At 37.8% G+C, this 24,031-nt stretch overlaps 1 protein-coding gene across 1 annotated transcript in view; it reads right to left on the reverse strand.

Moving 5' to 3' along the window:
* Positions 1–2,549: 2,549 nt before the first annotated feature.
* The window catches only part of LOC145673451 (uncharacterized), a 94,636-nt gene continuing 73,154 nt past the window's right edge, over positions 2,550–24,031 (reverse strand). The window contains exons 10-12 of the mRNA XM_081743163.1: positions 19,817–20,056; positions 10,953–11,063; positions 2,550–7,028 (exon numbers count right to left, since the gene is read on the reverse strand). Coding sequence (XP_081599289.1) covers positions 5,656–7,028; positions 10,953–11,063; positions 19,817–20,056 — 1,724 coding nt within the window. The 3' untranslated portion in view covers positions 2,550–5,655. The remainder of the gene's footprint in view (positions 7,029–10,952; positions 11,064–19,816; positions 20,057–24,031) is intronic.

Below are 24,031 nucleotides of genomic sequence, written 5' to 3' on the forward strand. Positions count from 1 at the left end.
TGGTTCGGGATAAGGGGATTGCTGGTGTTTTATAAAACTCTGATGCCGTTCTTATCATAGAATCTCTACCAAACGATAATACAGTGACTGGAGCAGACTACTGGAAACTATTAAGGCGTTTAATTGAAAAAAAATAGTGCGATCTGCGTGGAAAGCTGTTTAAAAACAAGTATATAGGTGTAAAAGCTAATTCTGAATAAATAAAATGTTGACACACTAAATTGAGTATCCTCAAACCATTTTTGTGCTCGATAGTTTAATAATAATAATAATAAACTATGCTCTAGTAGTGGTGAAGCTATTATGGCTGATGATAATTCCTTGAATACTAAAAGTGCGGATTTATTTATTTATTTTTTTCAGGTTTACGATACTCTTATGAATTGATGTAAGCAGTGACTTGCACTGAGGAGGAATTACACTGGGAAATAAAGATAAGGTTTCACGCCTATGTTATAGAAAAATGTCAATCATCCCCATGTAACACACGTAATAAAAATCTGTACGTCAATAACAGCAGAAAAGTTATAATAATAAATAATAATAAATAGGGCAACCCAAAAGCTTAAAAAGCATAACAGCAATTTACAGATATGGTTTGGTACCTTGAACAAGGTTGTGGTTGTAAGGGTCCAAAAGAAGCTAATTTTAAAAGCATAATAAAGCACACTTTTAGAAAATAAAGCACGAAGCATAACTTAAAACATATAGTACAACTCTTGGAAAATTCTGTTAACTGCAAGTTTAACATACTGTATTACTGAAAAAAAAAAAAATACAATGCAAAATCTTTGAGAACATAACAATGCAACAATGAAAAGCTCATTTTTATTTCTGTAAACTTTTCGGTGTAATCCTTTGAAGCGGAGAAAAGAAAAAAGGAAATGAAGGAGAAAACTTTCCGCCAACAATGAATAAACAATAGTTTTCTTCTAAGTGTAACTGCACAGTTATGTATGATGATTCGGTATGTACAAAAAGTGCACAAGAACTCCACACTATATTGTTATGTGTACCTCTTCAACTTCAACACATTCTGTACTTTTTGGTGGCATCTTTTAGTTTCCCTTTCTGTATATATGCATTTCTAAGGCTCACACAAGTGAAAAAACGACTCGAGTAAAGCATATCTGTTTACAGTGCATTAAATATGAAAGAAACTGATTGCATAAAATATTAATAAATGCATCAAGATATTTAGAATATTTAATGTATATTAAATATTATACATTATACACGATTAATGTAAAATAATGATTGAAATTACATGGGATGGATAAAAAGTACTGTCAGCCCTGCCTGCACACGCCATTTAAGTGACGGAGAACCGCAAGGTGGCAGCGCCTGCGAAGGGAATGTCAGCTGAGGAACTGTGGTGAGTGGGAATGCTGTAGTGTCAGTCAGTCAATGAGGGCAGTGGCGTAAAATTGGTATCGCGAGTGGATGTGCTCTAAATGATGTTCACTAAAGAGGAACAGCGCTCGTGAATCAAAATTGAAGTGGCCCGTGGTCATAGTGCACGAAAATGTTATCCGGGACTGCGCGAAGGGTTAAAGTGTTTCGTGAAGGCAGGGAGAACGTGGAACATCGCCAACGTTCTGGACGCCATGCTGTACCAGAAGGGCAGACTGTGAATGCGCCATATTACTGCAGTTTTTTGCAACACCATCTGCGTCTCGCACTTCGGAGAAAATGCCCTAATCTTTTGGTACGAAAGAACCCTTATCATCTTGCATGACAATACACGCTGTCACACAGCCAATGTTGTGACTAATCTCTTACGTGCCTGGCAATGGGAGATTCTGGAACATCCATCGTATTCGCCGGATGTCTCTCTAAGATTACGACCTTTTTGCCAAGATGAAGAAACCACTTCGTGAACAATGATACAAAACCAGACAAGCCATTCTCAATGCCGTAGGGCGGTCGCTGCAAGACATCACCAGAGAAGAAAGTGCTGACGGAGTACGGCGCCTTCCAACGTGTGGCAGAAGGTCGTGGACATGGAGGGTGAGTACATTGAAGGTATGTAGCATGTATGTTCACCGTTAATACAGCCATTTGTGAATTATAACAGTCGTGCCATTACTCTTTATTCAACTTTTGTAACAATAAACCATAATTAAACAAAAAGCATAATGTGGGTTGCTCTAATAATAAATAAAATCACCCAGTGGGATTCGAACAAAGTTCAAAAGTACTGAATCCCTACAAAAACAAACAAAAGTGTGTGTGTGTTCTTCAACAACAAAGTTTTCTGGATTTGTCAAGGTACTACTACTCTATTCTAAAAATGTTACATTAATTAACAGGAGGAGCGGAGTATTTGAAACAGCGAATTGTTAGCTGTGTTCGGAAGTCACGTTATTTTTATCCTGTTACTACTTCTTCTATTACTTCGAATTCGTTGTTGCCAAAGTGGCAATTTTAAGGAACTTTGAAAAATTCAGGCGTGCAATTATATTATGGAGCTTATAAAGTGCAAATATATTATGGAGCTTAATCTTGGTTCTCACCAATAAAAAGATATAACGAAAACACAAAAGAAATAGAAACAAAATTCATTTTTATTTTCATATAAATTACAAAAAATCAAATAACATAGGTAATAAGTTACACACAACAACTTTACATTAATGCCAATCATTGGAATTTTATTTGGATCACTTAAAAAAAAATACCAAAACAAAATATAACTAAACTATATGTAACGCTTACGCCTGCTATAAATAAACTGTACAATAAGTTTGAAATTTATATCTAACTTTGTTTCTCTCTCTTAGTTTCTCACTTACATATATGGCATAATTACATTTATATAAAAATAAAAAAAAAATATATACAAATATAAGCACCAATGGAAAATAAATTACCTACTTTGAATACAAGAGATAGTCGAAAAAAAAAATACCCATATTTTCCCCCCAAGAACTCTCATACATTTGAGCTTTGCAATGTGCTACTGTTTATATATATATATATATATATATATATATATATATATAGCAGAAACCGAACAGTAATGTCTGAAAAGAAAGAAGAGCAGATCTGTTCATGAAATGAACTGCCAGGCATCGAACCGACTGAAGAATCATATGAAGGAAGAGACACCTTCTGATAGCAAGAGTTACCTTACATGATAACGCGGGACTCCATTAAGTGGCAGCAACTATCACCCATCTTGCGAAGATCGGTTGGAATCGCCTGGACTAACTGCCCTACAATTTCAAGCTGACGTCCCCTACTACTAATACTGCTCTTCTGCTTTGAAGAAGGCATTAAGAAGGATACGACAAATAGGTTAATGCGTATGTGTGTGTTTTGCGTCCTGAAACAACATCGAGGTTTTGAATGACGACACCTAACAATAACGTGCCGTAGTTTGAATTCGGCATTTGGCAGGTGCACAGACAATAATGCAAAAAGAATCCTTACAGTACGTAGTATAAGCCGTTCTATACTACACTATTTGGCCTCCAAGAGCTAGATTACAGGACCACCGTCCTTGGCAGCAGCGACGAAGAAGTGGATCTTGCTGTATGCACATTCGTCCGTATTTAGAAGAAGTATTACGAACAGCGAACACTGAAACCTCTGAAGCAGTACGCAAAGAGTACGACAGTGGCGGAAATTGTGTAGAAACACAAGAATAACGTCTCCTCCTGTTCATGTTTTTTCTTCTTCCACAAATCGGCAGCTTAGGAAATTATTTTCCGACTATCCCTCGTAGTATTTTTTTTTTAATTTTTACAATTCATGTCTAAATTTGATTTTAATAATTATAAACAAAGTCTTTAACAATGCATAATGTCTCAAATACAAGTCGAACGTCAGACAGATATATTTTCCAGGTATTGTAAATGAAATTTGCCACCAAGCAAAAGACTATGTTATTGACGCATACGGAATAATTTTTAACGTTTGTTATATTGCTAGATTTATTACCAAACACACCGATCTGTTCAGAATGCCACTGGCTACGCCAAGTATGGATATTATGGAAGTTCTTCACCATTCACTTCTGCAGTTACTTAAATTATTAGAATCCTACAATATCCTTCGAAAAGCGGCTTTGTACTACACTACATTTGGTCCTCGCTCATGACCGAACAGTAGCTAAATCAAATAGGCAATTCGTTTGCCTGATATTAATACCGTAAATTTTATTATTTGTGGCAAATTTGTACAAGGCAAGTGTATCCAAATAATTTCCACACGCTGCATCATTAAAAGAAGCAAGACCTTAAAATTTAGAATCGTCACTAAGAATGGTTTACTCGGCTTTTCTAAACTGAAATAATATTTATGAAGAAAATACGATTGTTGTATTTATAATGCTGAGCTTGACTGCAATACATTGGCAACAATGTTTCATATTCACCCTTTGCAACGTTTACAAATCGTTACTACTCTTATTAGGACATCCTGAATATAAACACCACTTTCCATACTCAATATGGTTAATAAAAGAATCAGGCAAGAAAGTTTGTTTCTAATAGACCAAAATGAATACACATTAGAAGTTAAAATTCATTCATTTAGTATGTACGTTCTTTTACTTTGGGCACAAAAAGTTACCATATGAAACCTATATTTCACAAGAACATGGTTCAAATATGGAATATCAAGAAGACAATTTCATCAACATTTCCTATTTAATGTCAATGGCTTTAAATATGAAAAAATATATATCTATGCATATATATCGTAAGCATCAAAGGTTACAAAGTTTTGGCATACATTACGACAGGCCATTTTAAGAACACTGTTAGAACTGGTAAGAAGCGTACTGTTTATTAACTCAACATCGTAGAGTAGTCTAACCTACTAAAGTTAATAGACTAGGCAGGAATTATTTCTGTAACACATGTACAATTACGGAAACCAATCGAACAACGCCAAAACTGAAATTGGTTATAGTATATATTCCAATTAGGTTTTACACCACGTCATTCGTATATCATTTTCGTCTCTGTAAAGCTGATATTAACCAAAACCAAAACAAAGAAGAAAAAAACTTGTCTCTATATATGGAGATAAGTTTACTCTACAGCAAAATTCTAATAAATAAAAAAATGTTACCTTAAGTTGCAAAACAAATCACATTTATCACCTGAATTCATTTTAAGTATGTCTTAATCCTTATTGCAAAACAATATTATGATTTATAAATTTTGCTAATCGGTATCTAAAATCCATGTCCCAAAGTTAAAAAAAAAAAAAAAAAAGTTCAAATTAGATATAATTTATAAATGTTCAGTCTAATTATTTTCTTATTGAATAACTAAATTACAATATTTTACTTACAGTTATTCTTACAAACTGTTTAATCGTTTCGTTTTTTTTCTAAGTAATACATTCCTAAGTGTCTTTCAGCACTTAAAATGATAATAAAAATAAGAACTACTTACAGTACATATACGTATAAATAATAATCTCCATAAATAATCTCTACAAATTCAAGCAAAGAGAACTTGGAAAATCAGAAATTAAATAAGTATGAATTTTTCAATACAGATAATCGCAATTTTTACACTATACATGTTTACAGATAACCGTCTATAGTAACCGGAAGCGTTGTTACTATGCGCGTGAACAAAAACACAAAAACGAATGTTCAAGAAAATATTTTGATAACACTAATACATCTTCGCATCACGTCCTTGACACACAGGGATATTCACTTTCCATAACATCTGACAGTATATGTTCTGGAGTTTTGCTATAGCTGTTCCCAATACACTGATTCATATCTGGTGCTTGCGAACAAGAAATATGTTCTTCCTTTACTGTAGTAGTGGTGGTTGTGGTTTCAGATGTCCATCTCGAAGCACAATTTCCTGATGATTCGTGAACCACTTGTTCTGTAGTCTGTCTACTGACAGTGGACGACTTATAGTACACGAAGTTACTACCTGAGAACGTTGGCGGCGACTGGGATACAGAAGGGGCTGGATTTGGTGGAAGAGATGAAGTAGGAGGCCCAGGTGTTGTCCGCCCGGAAGGAGACACCAAAAATATTTGATAGATGTGTTTCTGAGGCAAATGAGGTGCAGGTGTGGCTACAACAACCAAAGAACCAGGTTCGACTTCGGACAGATTAGCGATTTCTGGTACCATGCTCACCGCACTGACTGCTGTTTCTCTATCAGATGGAACTATATCATTTGAGTGCGCGATTACTATTGAAGTACTGCTATCGCGACCATCATCTCCATCCTCATCATCACTACTGCTACTACTAGTATCATTGTCTTGGCCAGAGGAATATGTAGAGAACTCTTCCCAAGGGGGAGGTGGTGGGGTTGATTTCATGCTATTTCTGCTTCGGCTTCTGCTGCGGGATCGACTTCTTGGACGTTTGCGTGGTTTAGATTCTGAAGTCGTGGAAGAGGCACCAGAAGCACGGCGTTTTCGAATTGGCTCGAAGTTGCACTCGAACATTGATTTTCGTTTCGGAAGTCTACCAGATCGCGTAGGCCGCTGCTGAGAAAGGAATTTCAACTCATCGTCACTCTCTTCCTCACTGTCAGCAAAGTCTGCTGGAGGCTCTTCCGTACCAGTCTCATCAGCAGTACTGTTTGGATCATTTATTTCGTTCACTGCGGATTCAATACAGGAGTCTTTCTCACCAGTTTCCTTAATGGAATCATGGCCACTAACACATGCAATACTTTGTTCTTGCAGATCACTGTTTTGAATAAGAGGTTCTTCAGACGCCTGTTTATTTGACAAATCTTGATTTAAAACACAATTTTCAATGTTAACAGTACTTGTACCAGCGTTGTCCCCTGTATCTTCAGCTACAGTTACGCTACTTTCATTATTTACGTTCAGCTCATTTCCTACAAGACAGTTAATATCTGCTGGATTATTCTTTCCTGTCTCAGTTATGGCCTCATCTTCGTTATTTTTTCGACGCCTTCTAGCCTGTCTTCTTTTCGGGCGACTATCTTCTGGTTCTGTACTACTATCTTTTGCAGCATCACTCTCTTTCTCACTAGAAGAAATAGGCCTGCTCTTTGTTCCTGAAAATAAATGTTAAGTAGCGGTTATCGACTGTTTAAAGAAACTCAAAATGACTAAACAAAAGTAGAAGCTAACTATTAATGTTCAGTTCATTGATAATTTTCATTACTCATTAAAAGTATAAGTACTCATTAAAAGCAATAACACAATTTATTTATTCTGGAACAACAGAAAAATCCGAACGTCACATTAACGGGAACTACAACGAAAACAGCACAAGAGGAAATTCCGAGAAGTCAGGTGGGTCGCGCATAACTTGTCTGGATCTGCTAAGGAACGTGTCAGCGAACACCGAAACAGAACAGTTAATAATGCATTAAATATTAAATGCAGTAAATAAAAGGAAACATTTACAAATTACTTTTTAATTTACTTTTTTGATCTCTGCCTAATTAACTGGCGATCGGAAATTGTAATTTCTTTCACGATGAAAATAAATCTTATTAGCCCAAATTCCTGTTACACTACTATATTTTCATTCCTTGGTAAAACTGCAGCATTAGCGTAAACAGATTTACTGTCGTCCCCATGAATACTTTCTTTTGGAAGTTTCGTGAAGTACACCTTCACCTCCAGTACATAAATTTCGTGTACATCATAAATGTTGTGTAAGTCAGCTATTCTTTATGATCTATTTCTTCCTCTTAAATTGTTATCTTTTAGATGCTTTAACTGTTTAAACAAACCTAATACGTGATTTGATTTTCTGCTGAAATTCTAATGTTTCAGCATCATAACAGTGTCTTCCATTCATACTATTCTTCCTTCTGAAAACCCAAAGATATCATTCATGGATTTTTTGAACTTTGTTCTGCCTGTTTTTCTTCCAGTTCTGCCTGTTTGCATATGTACTCATCTAATTCTCCTTCGTTTCCTGCTGTTGGATTTTTCCTTTATTAGTTTCACTTCTGTTGTGTATGTACTCATCTGTCTCCTTTTGTTGCCTCTTTCCCTCAGTTCTCTCTGTTCTTCTAATTCTTCTTACCCTTTTTTCTCTTTTTCGACTGTAATTACCTCCCATTTCTTGCTTAGGGTGAGTTTTCATTCCATTCCACTGTTAAGAATAAGGAATTTTTTCTTGCTTCATTTTCTCTTCACTCTTTTAATCTTTTACTCTAATGTTTGTGTATGGTAAAACAGAAGCACGTTAGAACAAAAGAACAGCGAGCCACGTAAAGAGGAACCAAGAAGCGAAAGCACATGAACGCGTAAACACTCGTAGCACAAAAACATGCAAACAGAAGCTAAAGAATAAAAGGCAGAAGAAAGGAACAGTGACCAAGATCTCCGAATATCCCTAAATTTGTAGGAAGGCACTATTATGTTGTTGAAACAAGACCTGAATGGTTTAACTGGTTTAACATATTTTTTGATTTTGATTGAATAACGCAGAAAATGTAAGGCTATACTTTGTACAATTCTACAGCTTGTTACAAAACTGTCATATCTTGCAATATTTCTACAATCCAAATAGCAGAGACATGTATACGTTGTGATCGACCGAAAGCAGAACGTCAGGCTGGCCCAAAAGTAATGTGGCATGCAGACTACTTAGGACGGAAGCCTCCACTCCGTCAGTATCTTCAATCAGTTTTTAGCAGAAGTAACGATGGGTGCTCAACAACGTCTGATCCATGAACTGTAACTGTATGAGTTCCAACTCGGGTATAACACTCCAGCAATAACCCAAAACAAATGTAAAAGGGGAAGGTGCAATAAACCATAGCACAGCAGTTTATTGGTTCCAAAAATTTCATGCAGGTTGTAAAAAAGTTGAAGATCAGGCAAGGTCCGCCCGCCCCAAAGTAACCGATTCTGAAGTCATACGAACGCCATTGAGGAAAATCCATCCACAAATACACAATTGTCAAACTCTGCATGCCCCAGTCTACTGTAGTACTTCACCTCCACGATCTCAGGAAAACCATCACAAGCTGCTGCATTGTGCCATATTAGTTGAACCCAGTTCAGGTCCAGGGAAGAGTAGATGTGTGCCAAGAACTACTGCAAAATTTACATGTTGTTTTCAGAAATGGGTTGTGAAATGCGACGAAAAGCAAGTGTTTTTTTTAGAAATTTACATAGGCAAAAATAGTAGTTCAGCATGGACCAACTTCCAGAACTGGTCGTCAAACAGGGCCGTTTCGAGTGTTAATTCATTCTCTGTATGGGATGGAATTACGAGGGGGTAATTCACTTCAAGTTCGTTGCTAACAGTCATACAATCGGTGCTAACATTTATTCCGAGCAGTTGGAGCGGATGTATGCTGCACTACGATGAAAATATCCTGCATTGGAAATCCAAAAACAAAAAGCGCGCCTTGCTGCAACAGAATAACGAAAAACCATACTCGGTTCGAAAAACGCAGCACAAAAGCCAGGAACTTGATGCATCAAACTGATGCCACACGGGGCATATAGTACTGTCCTTACCTCTTCGGATTACTATCTGTTTCGGTCCATGCCGTACTTCCCGAAATCATAATGCTTCACTAATAGGACGTGGAAACAGTAATGACTTACTTCTTTGCCTCTAAGGACAATACATGGTATCGACGAACTGAAAGGAAGATGGCTGCAGGCAATCCAGCACAAGAGGCTATACTTTGATTGTTAACTTATTTTCATCGTATTGTAATGAATATTAGTATGTTATGTAACAGAATTAGGGGACACTGTAGTCTAGTGGTTAGAGCGTTGGTTCGATTCCTGGCCGATGCTTCCCAATTTCCGGCGTCCACCCAGCGTCGTGAGGCAAACTGGAAAGTCACGTGAATAAAAAACGTGAGAGTCACTAGATCTAGAAAGCTCCTGAGACGCCTGTTAGAGACATGGTGACCTCGTGTTTGTCGCTAGGCTGGACGTAGTTCAGCCGGTCGCTGACAGATGGCGCTGGATTGGCTCACGCTCTCAAGATAGACTGTTACACCCAGTGGTTTTTATATACCAGAATAATGCAAGATTTAATAACTCACCGTTGTTATTTTAGTTGCCAAATTTTCAGATTTATTTTGGTTATTTCAATAAACGGCATATTTGGTAACAGTTTTTATATTCTCCTTAAATTTGGTACCGCTTTTCTTGCACACTAGTAGGGAATTTAAGAGCATAGTGTGTTATAGTACGCACAGGACGCCATTTTATCACAATAGTGGGCCAATTATAATTTCACGATTTGTCAATTACAGCATTTCACATTCTGAAAACACTAATAAAAATGAATACAGGAAAGCGATAAGACAAGGTGGAGTAACAATGCAAGTAATCAGGAGAGAATTCTAGCGAAGAATTTAGATTTGCGAGATAGAGGCATATTTTTTCTTTTCTTATACATTTGCCTTCTCTAATAATTGAAATTCTTTACACTATTCTTTTAATTGGTTTGATGTAGGTAACAGTTCAGAAGTCATAGAAATCTTAGCTACGGAAAGTGGATATAGATCAGTAGCAAGGTGAGTATTGTAATTTAGACCACATTATGCGAGAAGTTTCTCGAAGTTGTGACTTTTGGAAACACTGGAATACCGATACAAAGATTATTTTCTTCGTGTTTCTTGCTATTATGATTTTTTCTGATGATAATGAACAAAGTATTGGAATGAAGAAAGTGAGAAGAAACAGAAGAACTCGGAGGAAAACCCACACATACGTTTTCTCCACCAAAAAGCCCATGTGGCACCACCTGGGATCGAACCAGGGGCTCCACGCACCAGAGGTGAGAGCTGCATAACTGAATCAGTGTGGACTATTATGAATTTGTATTCATAGACTTTTTCTAGGAGTAAATAATTTAAATAAAAGTTAAAGTAGAACACGATAATATTTTAACCTTAATGCCAGTCCGAGACATGAAAGTCTACAATTTTCAACGAATAGTATCCTGTCATAATGGTCAAAGTACAGTAGAAAGGATGAAAGCTTACTTTTTCCTCGGAGGTTTCTTCCAGTTTTCGGTCCCGGATTTCCATCTCCTTTGACATCTATCCCAGTTGCAGTTTCTTCTTCCATTTCTTTATCCACTCCCTGTTCTCGTCCTAAAAAGGGTAAACAGAGTCCATATTACCGTTAAATAATAATAATAATAATATCAAAGAAGAATGTGAATCTGGTGATATACTGAGGCTGATCTGTTTCCATCCGAACACACTCAAGTTGTTGCTTACATGAGATATTCTATCCCACCACTATTGATCATGCTCGATGGGATGGCCACCAATATGAGCTATTATACGATATTGCAGAATGAGTTACAGCTGCAGCAAGGGTATATTGTCCCATTCTGCTTGCTGGCTTTCCAGAAGCCATTTACCGTGAGACTCGATGTGATAAAAGACACTGATCGAGAAATTCAAAAGCACTATAACCCATAGAACTAGCATCTGACTCTTAACGGAAATGCAGAAGGTTGCCCACGGCTAGGGTTGCCAGACGTCCCGGTTTTCAATGAATTACCTGTCCCGAAAGACGCTTTCGGGACGCCTGTTTGTCCCAGTTTTCGTTCTTCAGATTCTTCTTCAGAAAAAGAAACCTGAAAGAAATAGTATGTCTCACCTAAAAACTGAATATTTTAGAAAGATTTGTGTAGCTAATTAATTTTACTAAACAAACAAAGAGTTTGAAAATCACATCCATTCTTTTGTCTTATGGTTTGTTTAGCTTTCACAGGGGAGAAAAGGATTTTAAAATATTCAAGAGGGGACATACGTTATGGCAATAATTTCTTGAATATCACTTTCAATGGAACAATGTTTCCCGATGACAGACTTCAACTACTAGTTATTTTACACTCCCATCGACTGTACAGGACTGCGTCATTGTTGAAATTTTAATAAACAGTGGTGGTACTGCTCTCAGTCGCTGCATGTTAGTCGCATTAATCTGTCTATTTCGCCCTGTTTTCTGTGTTCTGACGAACAATTATACAAACAAGTGTTTTATCCAGTCAAGTGGGCGTAGAGTGAAGTCTTTGTCGGTGCAGAGTGAAGTCAAATTTTCAGGTTAAAATTCCGTAACAACTTAGTCTAGCACAAGAAGTGGTAGTTCAAATACTTAAAGCCATCGGTATGTCTCTTGCTTAATTTTGATACTAGATTTTTCTTTTGCCGAACTTTTGGAGAAACTACGTAAGTTTTTAAAGAGATTTGCTTTTTGTTTATAGCTCTGAATTTACAGTAAATGTACTTTTTCTTTCTAAATTTGTATTTCTTTTAGGATAATGTTTCCGACTCAGATGATGACGCGATAAAGAAAAAAATATCTCCTCAATCATAAATGGGAGAGAGAGTGTGGTAATTCGCTCAATATTTAGGACTTGTTAAACAGAACAAATTGGAGTTTGGAGTAAGGGACGCCAGGCAGCTCTTCTTATGTTACCTTTTAACATTCTTTATACATCCCTTATGGTGCTTCATTTGTGTTAAGTGTGTGTATAATGAACTGGAAAATTGTGATTAGTAACCTGGGAAAGACAAGTAATTAATTGATTCTGACCAAATGAATAGGAACCCTGACCTTATTTATAGCCTGAAATTAGTGTTCCGGTATTTCGATTACTAAATCTGGCAATCCTACCCACGCCAAACATTTGAAACACTTGCCTAGCTAAAGTGTATTCAATGTAAGAAACACACCTGGGATAAACAAATGACGTACTACAATGAAATGTACTTGGCTGGAGTTATAAATATAGTTCCATGATTGACGTAATTGCTTATTTGTAATTGGTTAAAGAGAGGAACTATTTTTTCACGTTGTTTCGTATAATTTTCTTCACCCATTTGTTAGACGAGACGAAAAAAATATTAATTCACAGAGCAAAATATCCTACTACAAATTACTGACAAAATATATATTATATAAATGTTTATTCTCTACTACATTTACCTCTCTCTCTCAAGTGTTTAACATTTGTTGTTATAGATACTTATCGGTTTGCATGTTAGCAACACTGTGACGATTGTTTTTCCTCGATAACAGAAGGTAAAAATCGCATGTTTCGGTACAAATTTAATATATTTTGAATTGTTCTTAACAACCATAATAAAGAAAAACCGTTTTTAAAAAAGTGTAATGGCTGTCCTTAAGAAACGCAGAGATTGCAACAGTCATTGCAACAGAGATTGCAAAAGTCCCGCCCTCAAAAGTCACCTTACAATTTGAAAACATGGCGGCTACATGTAGTGCTTCTGTTCAGTGTCAAGTGATGAAACATCCAAAAGGAAAACCATTGAAGAGCGGGGAAAAACGAATTGTTTTAAACGTGTTCAATAAACTGCTGGAAAACAATCCTACTGTGTTAGTGAATGACATAGTGAAATTAACGGCAGAATATACTGGTGTCTCTGAGTCGAGTGTTGTGAACGTACGTAGAGTTCAAAGAAACAGGGTTGTTCCGGGTAAAAAGAGGAACAGACAGAAAACAGAATTAGTGAAGGTGGATGACTTTGTGAAATATGCTATTCGGAGCAAAGTGAATGATTTCTTTCTAAGAAATGAACCACCTACACTAAACAAAATTTTGAGTTCTGTAAATAGTGACCATATGTTGCCTAGTTTCAAACGAACTACGTTCTACACATTGTTGTTGGATATTGGTTTTCAGTTTCTCAAGAGAAATAAAGTGAATGTTATTTTAGATAGGGAAGACTTGCATTATGGCGGCGACGATATTTGAGAAGTATTCGTAAACACAGAGCGGAAAATAGAACCATATATTACTTAGACGAAACCTGGGTGAACGAAGGTCACACTACATCCAGTGTATGGGTAGACACAACTGTATGTTCTAAAAAAACAGGCGTTTTTGTCTGGAAAATCAACCAGTCTAAAAAATCCTACGGGCAAAGGAAAAAGACTAATAGTTGTTCATATAGGCAGTGATAGTGGATTTATAGATGGTGGTGCTCATATCTTTGAATCTAAGCCGGTGGTGATTACCATGATGACATGAATGGTGACGTTTTTCGTGAATGGTTTGAGACAATATTGCCTAAACTTGATTCCGGGTGTGTTACTGTAATGGATAATGCTTCATACCATAGCGTAAGGCTCGAACGACTTCCAAACTCCTCATGGCGAAAACAAGAAATAATTAAGTGGTTAACAGCAAAGAAAGTGCCTTTCTCAGAGTCCGATGTTAAAGTGAAACTACTGAATAAAGCGCAAAACATTGCTCAACAACGAAAACCTATATGTAGTAGACAGCATCGCAAAACAGACTGGGAGAATGATTGAGAGACCACAGCACAGCAATCTGAACCCGATAGAAACTGTGTGGGCGTTTGTTAAGGGTTTTGTAGCCAGAAACAATACCACGTTTAAGTTACGTGACGTTCGGCTGCTGCTTGAAACTGCCTTGGACTCAAGTGACACCAGATATGTGTAAAAACAATATTCGTCATGTGCTGAAGGAAGAAGAGAAAATGTGGTATCTGGACGGATTTTCTGACACCTTGGTGGATCGCCTTGTAATTAACATAAACAATGAATCTGCTAATCTTCTGATGATGACCTGCAAGTTACTGCGTTGAGCGATTCAGAAGAAACCTCAGATTAACGTGAATTTATAATTATTTTATCTTTTGTTTCTGTAAGTTGATAATAACATTTACTTAGCGCTATTACTTAATTCCATTCAGTAGCGTAGCCAGGTGGTGGTTCCGGACCCCCTTCCCGAAATTTGGAGAATTTGTTAAAATTAAGCCTAAAATCGCGTTTTTCGCCCAAAAATTTTCCGGAGGAACCTCGGACACCCCTCCCCCGAAATTACCTTCTAGCTATGCTTGCTTTATAACCGAGATATATATCTTGCTTTTGAGATCGAGGAATGCACGGAAAAAGAACAGCTGACCGAAGCAGAAATCTCGCCGTGAAGCACGTGCTTGACGCGGTGTGATACAAACTGTTTTGTTTATCTCAGGTGTGCTTCTTACGTTGAATACACTTTAGTACATTTCCTTCTCCACCACTGATTGTGTACGATGTGACGCTCACGAGCTCGAACGATCATCCAGCAGTGGTATTATTTTTATTTTTTTTAGTATAACGTCCCAAGATTGATGTCCTTTAGACTAAGGAAGACGATGATTAAGGCAAGTGAATGATGGAACAATTGGTGGAATGAGAATGTGGGAAGAAACGGGAGTACTCTGAGAAAACCCAAGAACACGATGTTGTCCACTAAAAACTTACTTGGCCACGGATCGAAACAGGGACCCCACGCACCAGAAGTGAACGCTCTACCACTGAGCCACCGAAGCCCCAGGTCTTTTACGATCAGAGCTCAAGAAAAAGTTCAGCAAGAAAGCGGAGGGAACGAGTTACACGGAATGAAATAAAACAAATGTCGACAGTGTACGATTAGTCATGAATTCACAAGAAATGTATATGAAGAACTATTGACTACGTCTTGTTTGCCCTTCATACTGTCTCCTATCAACGCTAGGTTTCCTATCGTTTTCTTGCTCTCTGTGCAGTTTATTCAGAATACAGCAGCAAACTGTATCGTTAAAGAGCATTTAATTCGAAGTTGTGACCATCATAGAATGTAGATGCGCATGTACAGGGCCGTACTTAACCTCCCCGGCACCCTAGGCACTTCAAACTGTTACGCCCCCGCACTATTTCTAGAGCACCCCCTTCCGTCAGTTATTACCTTGCCAGTTTTAGTTCGGGAGGGATTTTCCCTTAACTGTCTTACTCTTTCCCCTTTCTTTGTTTTTGCCCTTTAGTTAATCTTTCCATCATCCGCCATCTATGGACCCACCGTGTCCCAGACTTGCAAACCGGCACCCGCAAGGAAAGGATAATGGCATGGTTTGGCCACTCTTGTTCGTTTCTTACTTTACGGCTTAGTGACTAGCTAGTGGTTTTAAATGGACGGAGTTTGCATTTATAGGTGTCTCGTAAATTATTATAATTAATAAGTGCACAAGGAATCACTTCCAGTATCGGCTTTTGTCTGCTAAAGCAGAAAACACGGATTTTTCCTATTAGGACAGTGAATAGTTTGTTTTCCACCCCCCCTCCCCCATTATCCTCAGATAACTATCCTTAAGTATTCTTATTTATCAAGTAATATAAATCTCTATTTTCAATTAAGAAAAGTAAAATTATACGTATCACATTTACATTAGCCGCCGAGTTCTAGTTTGTTTGTAATCAAACAGCTCATCAGGAACGGAAATGACATTTTCCGCACCAGCGTATTTTAATTTTTTCTCTTTTTTCGCCCTCCAATTTTGCGCCTTAGATACGTGCCTAGAGTGCCTAAGTGAAAAAGCGGCCCTGCGCATGTACATCATGGCCCATCATCTACCCACTTTTGCGGTCACTCCAGTTTAAGCTATCCCTAATTCGTTTTGTTTGTCTTTTTCTTTCTTCAATATGATGAACAAGTTCTTCAAATGCTTATCATCAATATTCCAAATTATCGATTGTATTTCTTCGGGATATTTTTTAAACTTAAATTGTTAAATACATAGCTAATCACATAATAAGTTATTGTATGTCAGTGGTAGTTAATCACTTATAAAAATCTGTGCGTATCAGTAGTTAGGAAAATAGCGGAAACTCTGCATACAATATTTCTAGTTCCCATTAATTTTTAGATGACTTAAAAGTGCACTATTTACATCAATAAGTACTCTCTATTTACAGGTAGGGGCCGCGGTGGCTCAGTTCACGTGTTCACCTCTGGTGCTAAGGGTCCCGGGTTCGATCCCAGCCCCCGTCAAGTGAACTTTGTGGTGGACAAACACCGTGTGCGTGGGTTTTCTCGGGGTTCTCCCGTTTCCTCCCACTTTCTTCATTCACCATTTCATTCATTACTCATCATCACCGTCTCCTTTAGCCTAACCGGCATAACCGTGGGACGTAAAACTCAAAGATTTCATTTCATTTCTATTTACAGGTAAACTTTATATCGAACTTCATGGACACGATTAAAAAAATCAATAAAAAAACTGCTGCTTCTTCGTTCATATCTCTCTGGTATAAAATTGTATGCAGCTAAAACGACATCGACCTGGGAAATCACTATTGCCAAAAACATATTTGCACTTCGTTTGGCAAAATTTGTAATACTTTGTAACCTTTATATATATAATTGGAATAAAAACGAAATTTGGTATGCGTGTACGTTAGGATTATTTAACAAAATGACTAAAAATAAAAAATAAAAAATCCAACTTTACAGCAGTTTTATGGGGAACTGAAAAATCTTCCCCATGTTATTTATATGAGACATGTTCTACACCTCAAAATTATCAGGCACTTCCTGTAGAGCTACAATGATTAAATTTGGCATGATTGTATCTCTTCGGAACTAATCCACAGGAAAATTGCCAAAAGTGCATATTTTTATTTTTTAGGGAGTCTAACGGAGGGATGAATAAATTCCCCATGTTATTGAAATGGGTCATTTTTGGACCTATAATCTCATATTTTAGGTACTTGGAATAAAAACCTGAAATTCGGTGTGCTTGTACGTTTTCGTTAGCGTCACCTAAGTAAATCATCAAAAATAAAAATTTCCAAATGTAGCGTGGTTTTATGGGGAATGAAAAATCTTTCCCATGTTATTTATATGGGACATCTACATCCCAAAATGTTTAGGCACTTCCGGCAGGATTAGAATGATGAAATTTGGCATGATTGTAGCCTTCCGGGACTAACTCATAGGAAAACTGCCAAAAGTGAATATTTTTAGTTTTTAAGGGGCTTAAAAGAGGGATGAAGAAATTTCCATGTTACTTTAATGGCCGTCTTCTTGGGATAAAAAGTTTCATCTTTTAGACAGTTGCAATAGGAAAAGAAACTTGAAGGTTGACAGAATTGTGGGTTTAAGAGGTGCGAGACCGTAGGTCAAACAAACGCGAGGGTCTGGAGGCAAAGCCCCCAAGAGCTAATGCACGAAAGTTACTGTTGCTGAAAAAGTGATACGTATGAGATTCGCAAATGTAGGCGGAGCAAACGCAGAGATCTGGGGGCGCAGCCCCCAGCTAGCCAGATGCTAGTATTCTACCTAATAAAAATTCATTTTAATGTATTTACTAATTTAATTATTGATGATAAAATTATTAATAATATTATTCCAATCTTTGTCTATAACCTAGTACATGATTAGTCAAATAACTAACAAGTTAAACCGTCCCAAAGAAGGACAATCGACTATTTTGCCTTAACTATTGGTGAGCATTTGAAGAAAAAATTGATCATTACACGAACATATTCAGTCATTACGTCAACTTCGTATCTCGTCACATGCAGCAGGCGAAGGGAATTCATCTCATGACTGAAAGGAAAAAAGAAATACGCACGCACTCAATTAAAACACTCCCATTATGGTTTACACTGACTGAGCAAAACTTATGAGATAGCAGGTCACTGATTCGCGGATGGACACCACGTGTGCTCAACGCCACCTGCAGGGCTCCGCAACGGCTTCAGTTGTGTATAAGATGTTGTGGGAATTGGCTGTAAGTGATACAGTAAAATGCAACGTCGTCGTGAGTTGACGGCACTAGAACGTGGCATGGTGGTGGGTGCCCGACGCATGGGACATTCGATTTCGGAGGTGGTGCAGGAATTCGGCTTCTCACGTTCAACCGTGTCGAGGGTGTACCGAGAATGGGTGAATGAAGGTGTCATAGTCCATAACAGACACCATACCGGGCGTCCAGAGGCCCTCAATGACCGGGCGACATCTGGGACGAGTGGTCAACAGACAGGAGAGTAATTGTGCAACAAATCACGGTCCAATTCAACACTGGTCGTGCTAGAAACGTCTCCCAGTGGACAATCCATCGGAACATACGTGTCCTCGGGTATGGGGGCAGTCGCCTACACGTGTGCTATTGCTAACCCAGCGTCATCGGACACTCCGGCGTGCATTTGGCATCAATTACCACGGATGAACACTGCAACAGTGGCGTAACATCATATGGTCCGACAAGTCACGTTATCAACTATACCATGCCAATGGCAGGCACCATGTGTGGCGCAGACCGCATGAAGCGATGGATCCCGCATGCCAAGAGGGCGTGGTCCAGGCCGGTGGGGTATCAGTCATGGTGTGGGGTGCATTTTCCTGGCATGGTTGTTCTGGAAGACACATTGACTGGACCCCGATATCGTCAGCTGCTCGGAGACCATTACCCGTTTGTGATGTTGCAACACCCTGTCAACATTGCGGTCTTTCAACAGAACAATTCGGGGCCTTTATCGCGCCAATATCATCCCTGACTGGTTCGATGAGCATACAGGTGAGATCCAACGACTGAACTGGACACCCAGAAACCCTGATATGAAGCCCATTGAGCATATCTAGGATGCCTTGGAACTCAGGCTCCAGGCATTGGATCCTCAACCCACAAACAGGCCACAATTGGCTGCCACTGCAGACTGTGCGCTGTTGACTGCTCCGGACGTGTACCAAGGACTTGCAGACTCCGTTCTACGCTGTGTCGCTGCGCTCCACAGAGCCAGAAGGACCCGACCAGATATTAAGTGGGTATCCCATGAGTTTTGCTCAGTCAGTGTACAACTACTACTAACGACTTCTATTCGCATAGAAAACCTTTAATGAGGAATAACGTGGTGCAAGTGAAAGGTTTGCGTATTCATTTAAATTTTGAGTTGAAAATTGAAAATGACCGAAAATATACTTACTATTATTATTTTTTTTTTTACCACACAATTACAAGTTACTAGAAAAAAATGCTTAAAATACTACATCTATGTTCATCTGTTTATTCTTCTTCTTCCCAATATGCCTCTTTCAAATTACCTTTATTAGCCATGTAGAATTCCTGTTCATTTTGAAAGTTAAAACCTATTGGATTTTCCCTGTCCAGTCGTAATTCAGACGATATACACTCCTGAAAAAAAGCATCCATTTTCTGTTTCTTCTTTCTATCAACATCTCGTATTCTTCTTGCGTGCTGGATACAAACTTCTGTGTTTGCAGTGTTTCCTTCGATAGGATCATCATTTTTTCCACTGAAACATACACACTTGTTTCGGGATTCTGAAAAATAAAATCATTACATTTTAATAGGTCTGACTACAACCCTCATATTTCAATATCCTCGTTATCTACATACGTAAATACGAGGGCAATTCGAAGAAAAAAAAACTGTTCGGTTGTTAGTAACACGCAAACATAGATATAGAACTTATATTACACATATTCAAATCTATAATATTACATTACTTTTTGACATAGTTGCGATTTAAATTGAAAAACGTGTCATAACATCTTTATAAAATTTGAAATTCCTTCTGTAAATAAATATGTCGCCTGGGAATGATACCAGCATTTAAAAGAATCTTGAAGCGCACTGTAATTAGCAAAAACAAGCATAGTTCTCACGTTTAAGTACCATGTGATTCATATTCCTTGGTAGCAGTAACTTTTTTACATTTTGTTTTTACTACATGAGAAAGTTATAAAAAATTATCAATTTAAACTCTAAGGATATGTTAATTTATTTGATTACATGTTACTGTATATTCTTCTTGGATGGGGAATGGCCAGTTACTTTATTTTTATAAAATTTACTTCTACAATGGATCATTATTAATTCACTGGAAGTAGGAAAATACAAAGTTAAAATAATAATAATAATAATAATAAAAGAAGAAACGACTAGCAAAATACATACAGATAAGTTACGAATTACAGAATAAAAATATTCTGTATTAACAGAAGAAAATTACTTTTTAGTATGGTCAGGCTAGGCTTGGTCCAAAGATAATATTCAGAAGTCTGAACTGAAAGAAACAATCCTAGCTACCCAGGTTACTTTTGTACTTTGCGCTCGTACAATAATTATGTAAATAACAAAAATACTATGTTAGGCCGGCCGCTAATTGGTCGCAATGTGGGCAGCCAATCTAAGAGAGAGAGAGGCTTGTGTGCATTCACCGCATATTGGACGGTCAAGTAGTAATGGAGAAAGAGAATTCGTACCTCGCTTGTAAAGTGGCACGATGAGCGAAAGTCGGAAAGAATAGTAATTTGTTACATTGAAAAACGCTCACAGAAAGTCTGTGGGAATCAGTTTCTCTCATTGAATTTCAGAAATACTTTTTTGCAATATATATGTAAGACGTCAATATGCTACTGTTCACGTCAGGATAAAGAAGATATTTTGTTATAATCTTGATACTAACTGGTAAAATTTATAGTACACGTTCGCAAAAGGCATTTATGTATTACAAATATTGCCAAATCAACATATGAATCCATTACTTTAGGCCTACTTGAAACATCAAAAGATACATATGTAATGTGTGTGTATGAATACCGATGGCAATTAACTTTGTCTTTCTGCGATGAGCTTTTGTAAGTCAAAAATTTTCCGCAGGAATTCTTCAAAAATTTTCTGCAGAAGAAACACTTGTGATTGTTAAAAATACGCTTTACGCGACAAAAAACAGTTCAAACTACATTTATGCGAGTCGTCCATGCATTTAAGACATCTACACATAGCAAGCATGTTTTTATACTTTTCTGTTGGCTATATTTTTTCCTCTGGCATTTTTTCTGCACAGGTGCGACAAATTTTCTGCGATCACATCGCAGATCACAGCATGTTCTGCTATGGGGGTATGAATCAGCTTATAAAGGTGGCGGTAGGGCGAATCACTAGGACAAAAACAGTGTAGGCTATATGGCTGAGATAATATGATTTAAAAAAGGAAATGAAATAACGTGTTGAATGTCCCACATTTATACTCTGTATACTGAAGTAGTAGTCAGATCTGAGTTTAGTGTCCTGTTTAGCAGTGAGGCCATATGAGACGTGCACCGACATCTCAAGTGGAATCCGAACCACAAAAGCTCCCACCAGCATTGAAGCTCTGTTTCTCACACTGTAGGTACATTCGCTAATCTTTGTAATTAATCCTATTCTATACTCTATCCGGCAGGTTGAGTTGAGTTGATTTTAAGTCCCTTTCAGCAGCGAGGCTATATGAGACGGGACCTACTGACTAATGGAATCCGAACTACATGAGCTCCCACTGGGAATCGAACTCGGGTCTCTCACGCCAAAGGCGCGTACGCTAATCGCTTAGCCACGAAGGAGCTTTCTATCCGGCAGGGGCACGAACACAAAACAATTCATAAACAATTATTTTTTTTGTTTTGTTTAACTAGACTTTATAAAAGCTTTCGTTCTTCAATGGGACTTGCACTCAGAATGCATTGCGTTTTGTGATCCGAAGTTGAACGTCCGTGTGTCCACTCGGCTACTGCTACGGATATCCATGCAGTCACGAGGGAGTTGTTAAAATAGGGTACAATTTTCATAAGAAATGATGTAAGAGCAATATTCTTGTTGTTTACCTATTCGATTTTCCAATTTAATTTAGTACAGAATATACTATTTTATATTGCACGACATAGAGTACTTCACTACTGTGATCGATTGATCGATCATACTTCTTTACTCTTATGGATTTATAATGATCTCAAAAGACATGTAAGTCTAAATCCAGTAAATTTTAATATTTCTTTTTAATTTTACATAGCCCTCACATGATTATTTGGAAATTAAATGAAAAAAATGAAATGAAATGAAATCTTTGAGTTTTACGTCCCACGGTTATGCCGGTTAGGCTAAAGGAGACTGTGATGATGAGTAATGAATGAAATGGTGGAATGAAGAAAGTGGGAGGAAACGGGAGAACCCCGAGAAAACCCACGCACACGGTGTTTGTCCACCACAAAGTTCACTTGGCGGGGGCTGGGATCGAACCCGGGACCCCAAGCACCAGAGGTGAACAGGAAATTAAATGAAATCTTTCAGTTTAACGTCCCTTGATCATGCCTGTTTCACTAACGGAAAGGGATGATTAAGGAAAGTGAATGATGGAAGAATTGGTGCAATGAGAACAGAAAGAAACGGAAGTTACCCGAGAAAACCCACGAACATCATGTTGTTCACCACAAACTTACTTGGCCGGGAATCGAACCAGAAACCCCACGCACCAGAAATAAGCGCTCTACCACTGAGCCACCGTGACCCCACATGATTATCTGGCAAAGGAAAAGCAACTGCCCCTCTTTCCGTCCATCAACGATGCCTTTGATCGATAGCAAGAAAACCAAAAATAAGTACATCGCTTAAACCACAACGAACAAATTTATTCACAGCATGGAGTTTCTAAGTAGTCCACTGAGAAGAGAAATGGAATCTTTTAAGTTTTACCTCCCACGGTTATGCCGGCTAGGATAAAGGAGACGGCAATGATGAGAAATGAATGAAATGGTGGAATGAAGAAAGTGGGAACAAACGGGAGAGGCCCGAGAAAACCCACGCACATGGTGTTTGTCCACCACAAAGTTCATTTGGCGCGAGTTGGGATCGAACCAGGGACCGCATGCATCAGAGGTGAATAACGTTCTACCACTGGGCCATGGCCAACCAGGGTTTGCCCAAGTGGGCCCAGCCCGAAAAAACCCTTTAAAACCCACCTGGGTTTTTGAGCTTTTTGGTAGTATATTATCGGTACAACTAAGGTGATCACATTGAAAGTGATTTTTATCAGATTTTGGACTTCCCTTGGGCGAATTAGATGCTTTCATGTTAGAGTATACAACAACATTCAATCTTAGACCTATATAAAAGTTCTGAATGCACTGAATGAATAAAAAAGCTTACCTTAGCTTGAGATAATTATAAGAAAAAATTAATGTATGGATTGTGTTTATAGCCTATTTGAAGTAAAATACTCAATTTTATATTTTAGAAAATACTTTCCGTGAATACTGTGCTCGGCGACGCCATGAGGCGTTATCCCTCATACATTTGACGAGTTTAAGGGCATAGGTGCCTGTACCACCAGTAAATATGGAAATACATTACAAGCTAATAGTATTATTTCATATATTAGATGGTAACACAAATAATCTTCAGTAAAAGTTTGTTTTCCAACAACAGCAGTTTAGTTCAGTCATCAGTTGCTACTCTTTAAATAAGCATTCTGGAGAATC

This window comes from Thermobia domestica, chromosome 16 (genome assembly GCF_964235325.1).
Source record: "Thermobia domestica chromosome 16, izTheDome1.hap1.1, whole genome shotgun sequence".
Lineage (NCBI taxonomy): Eukaryota > Metazoa > Arthropoda > Insecta > Zygentoma > Lepismatidae > Thermobia > Thermobia domestica.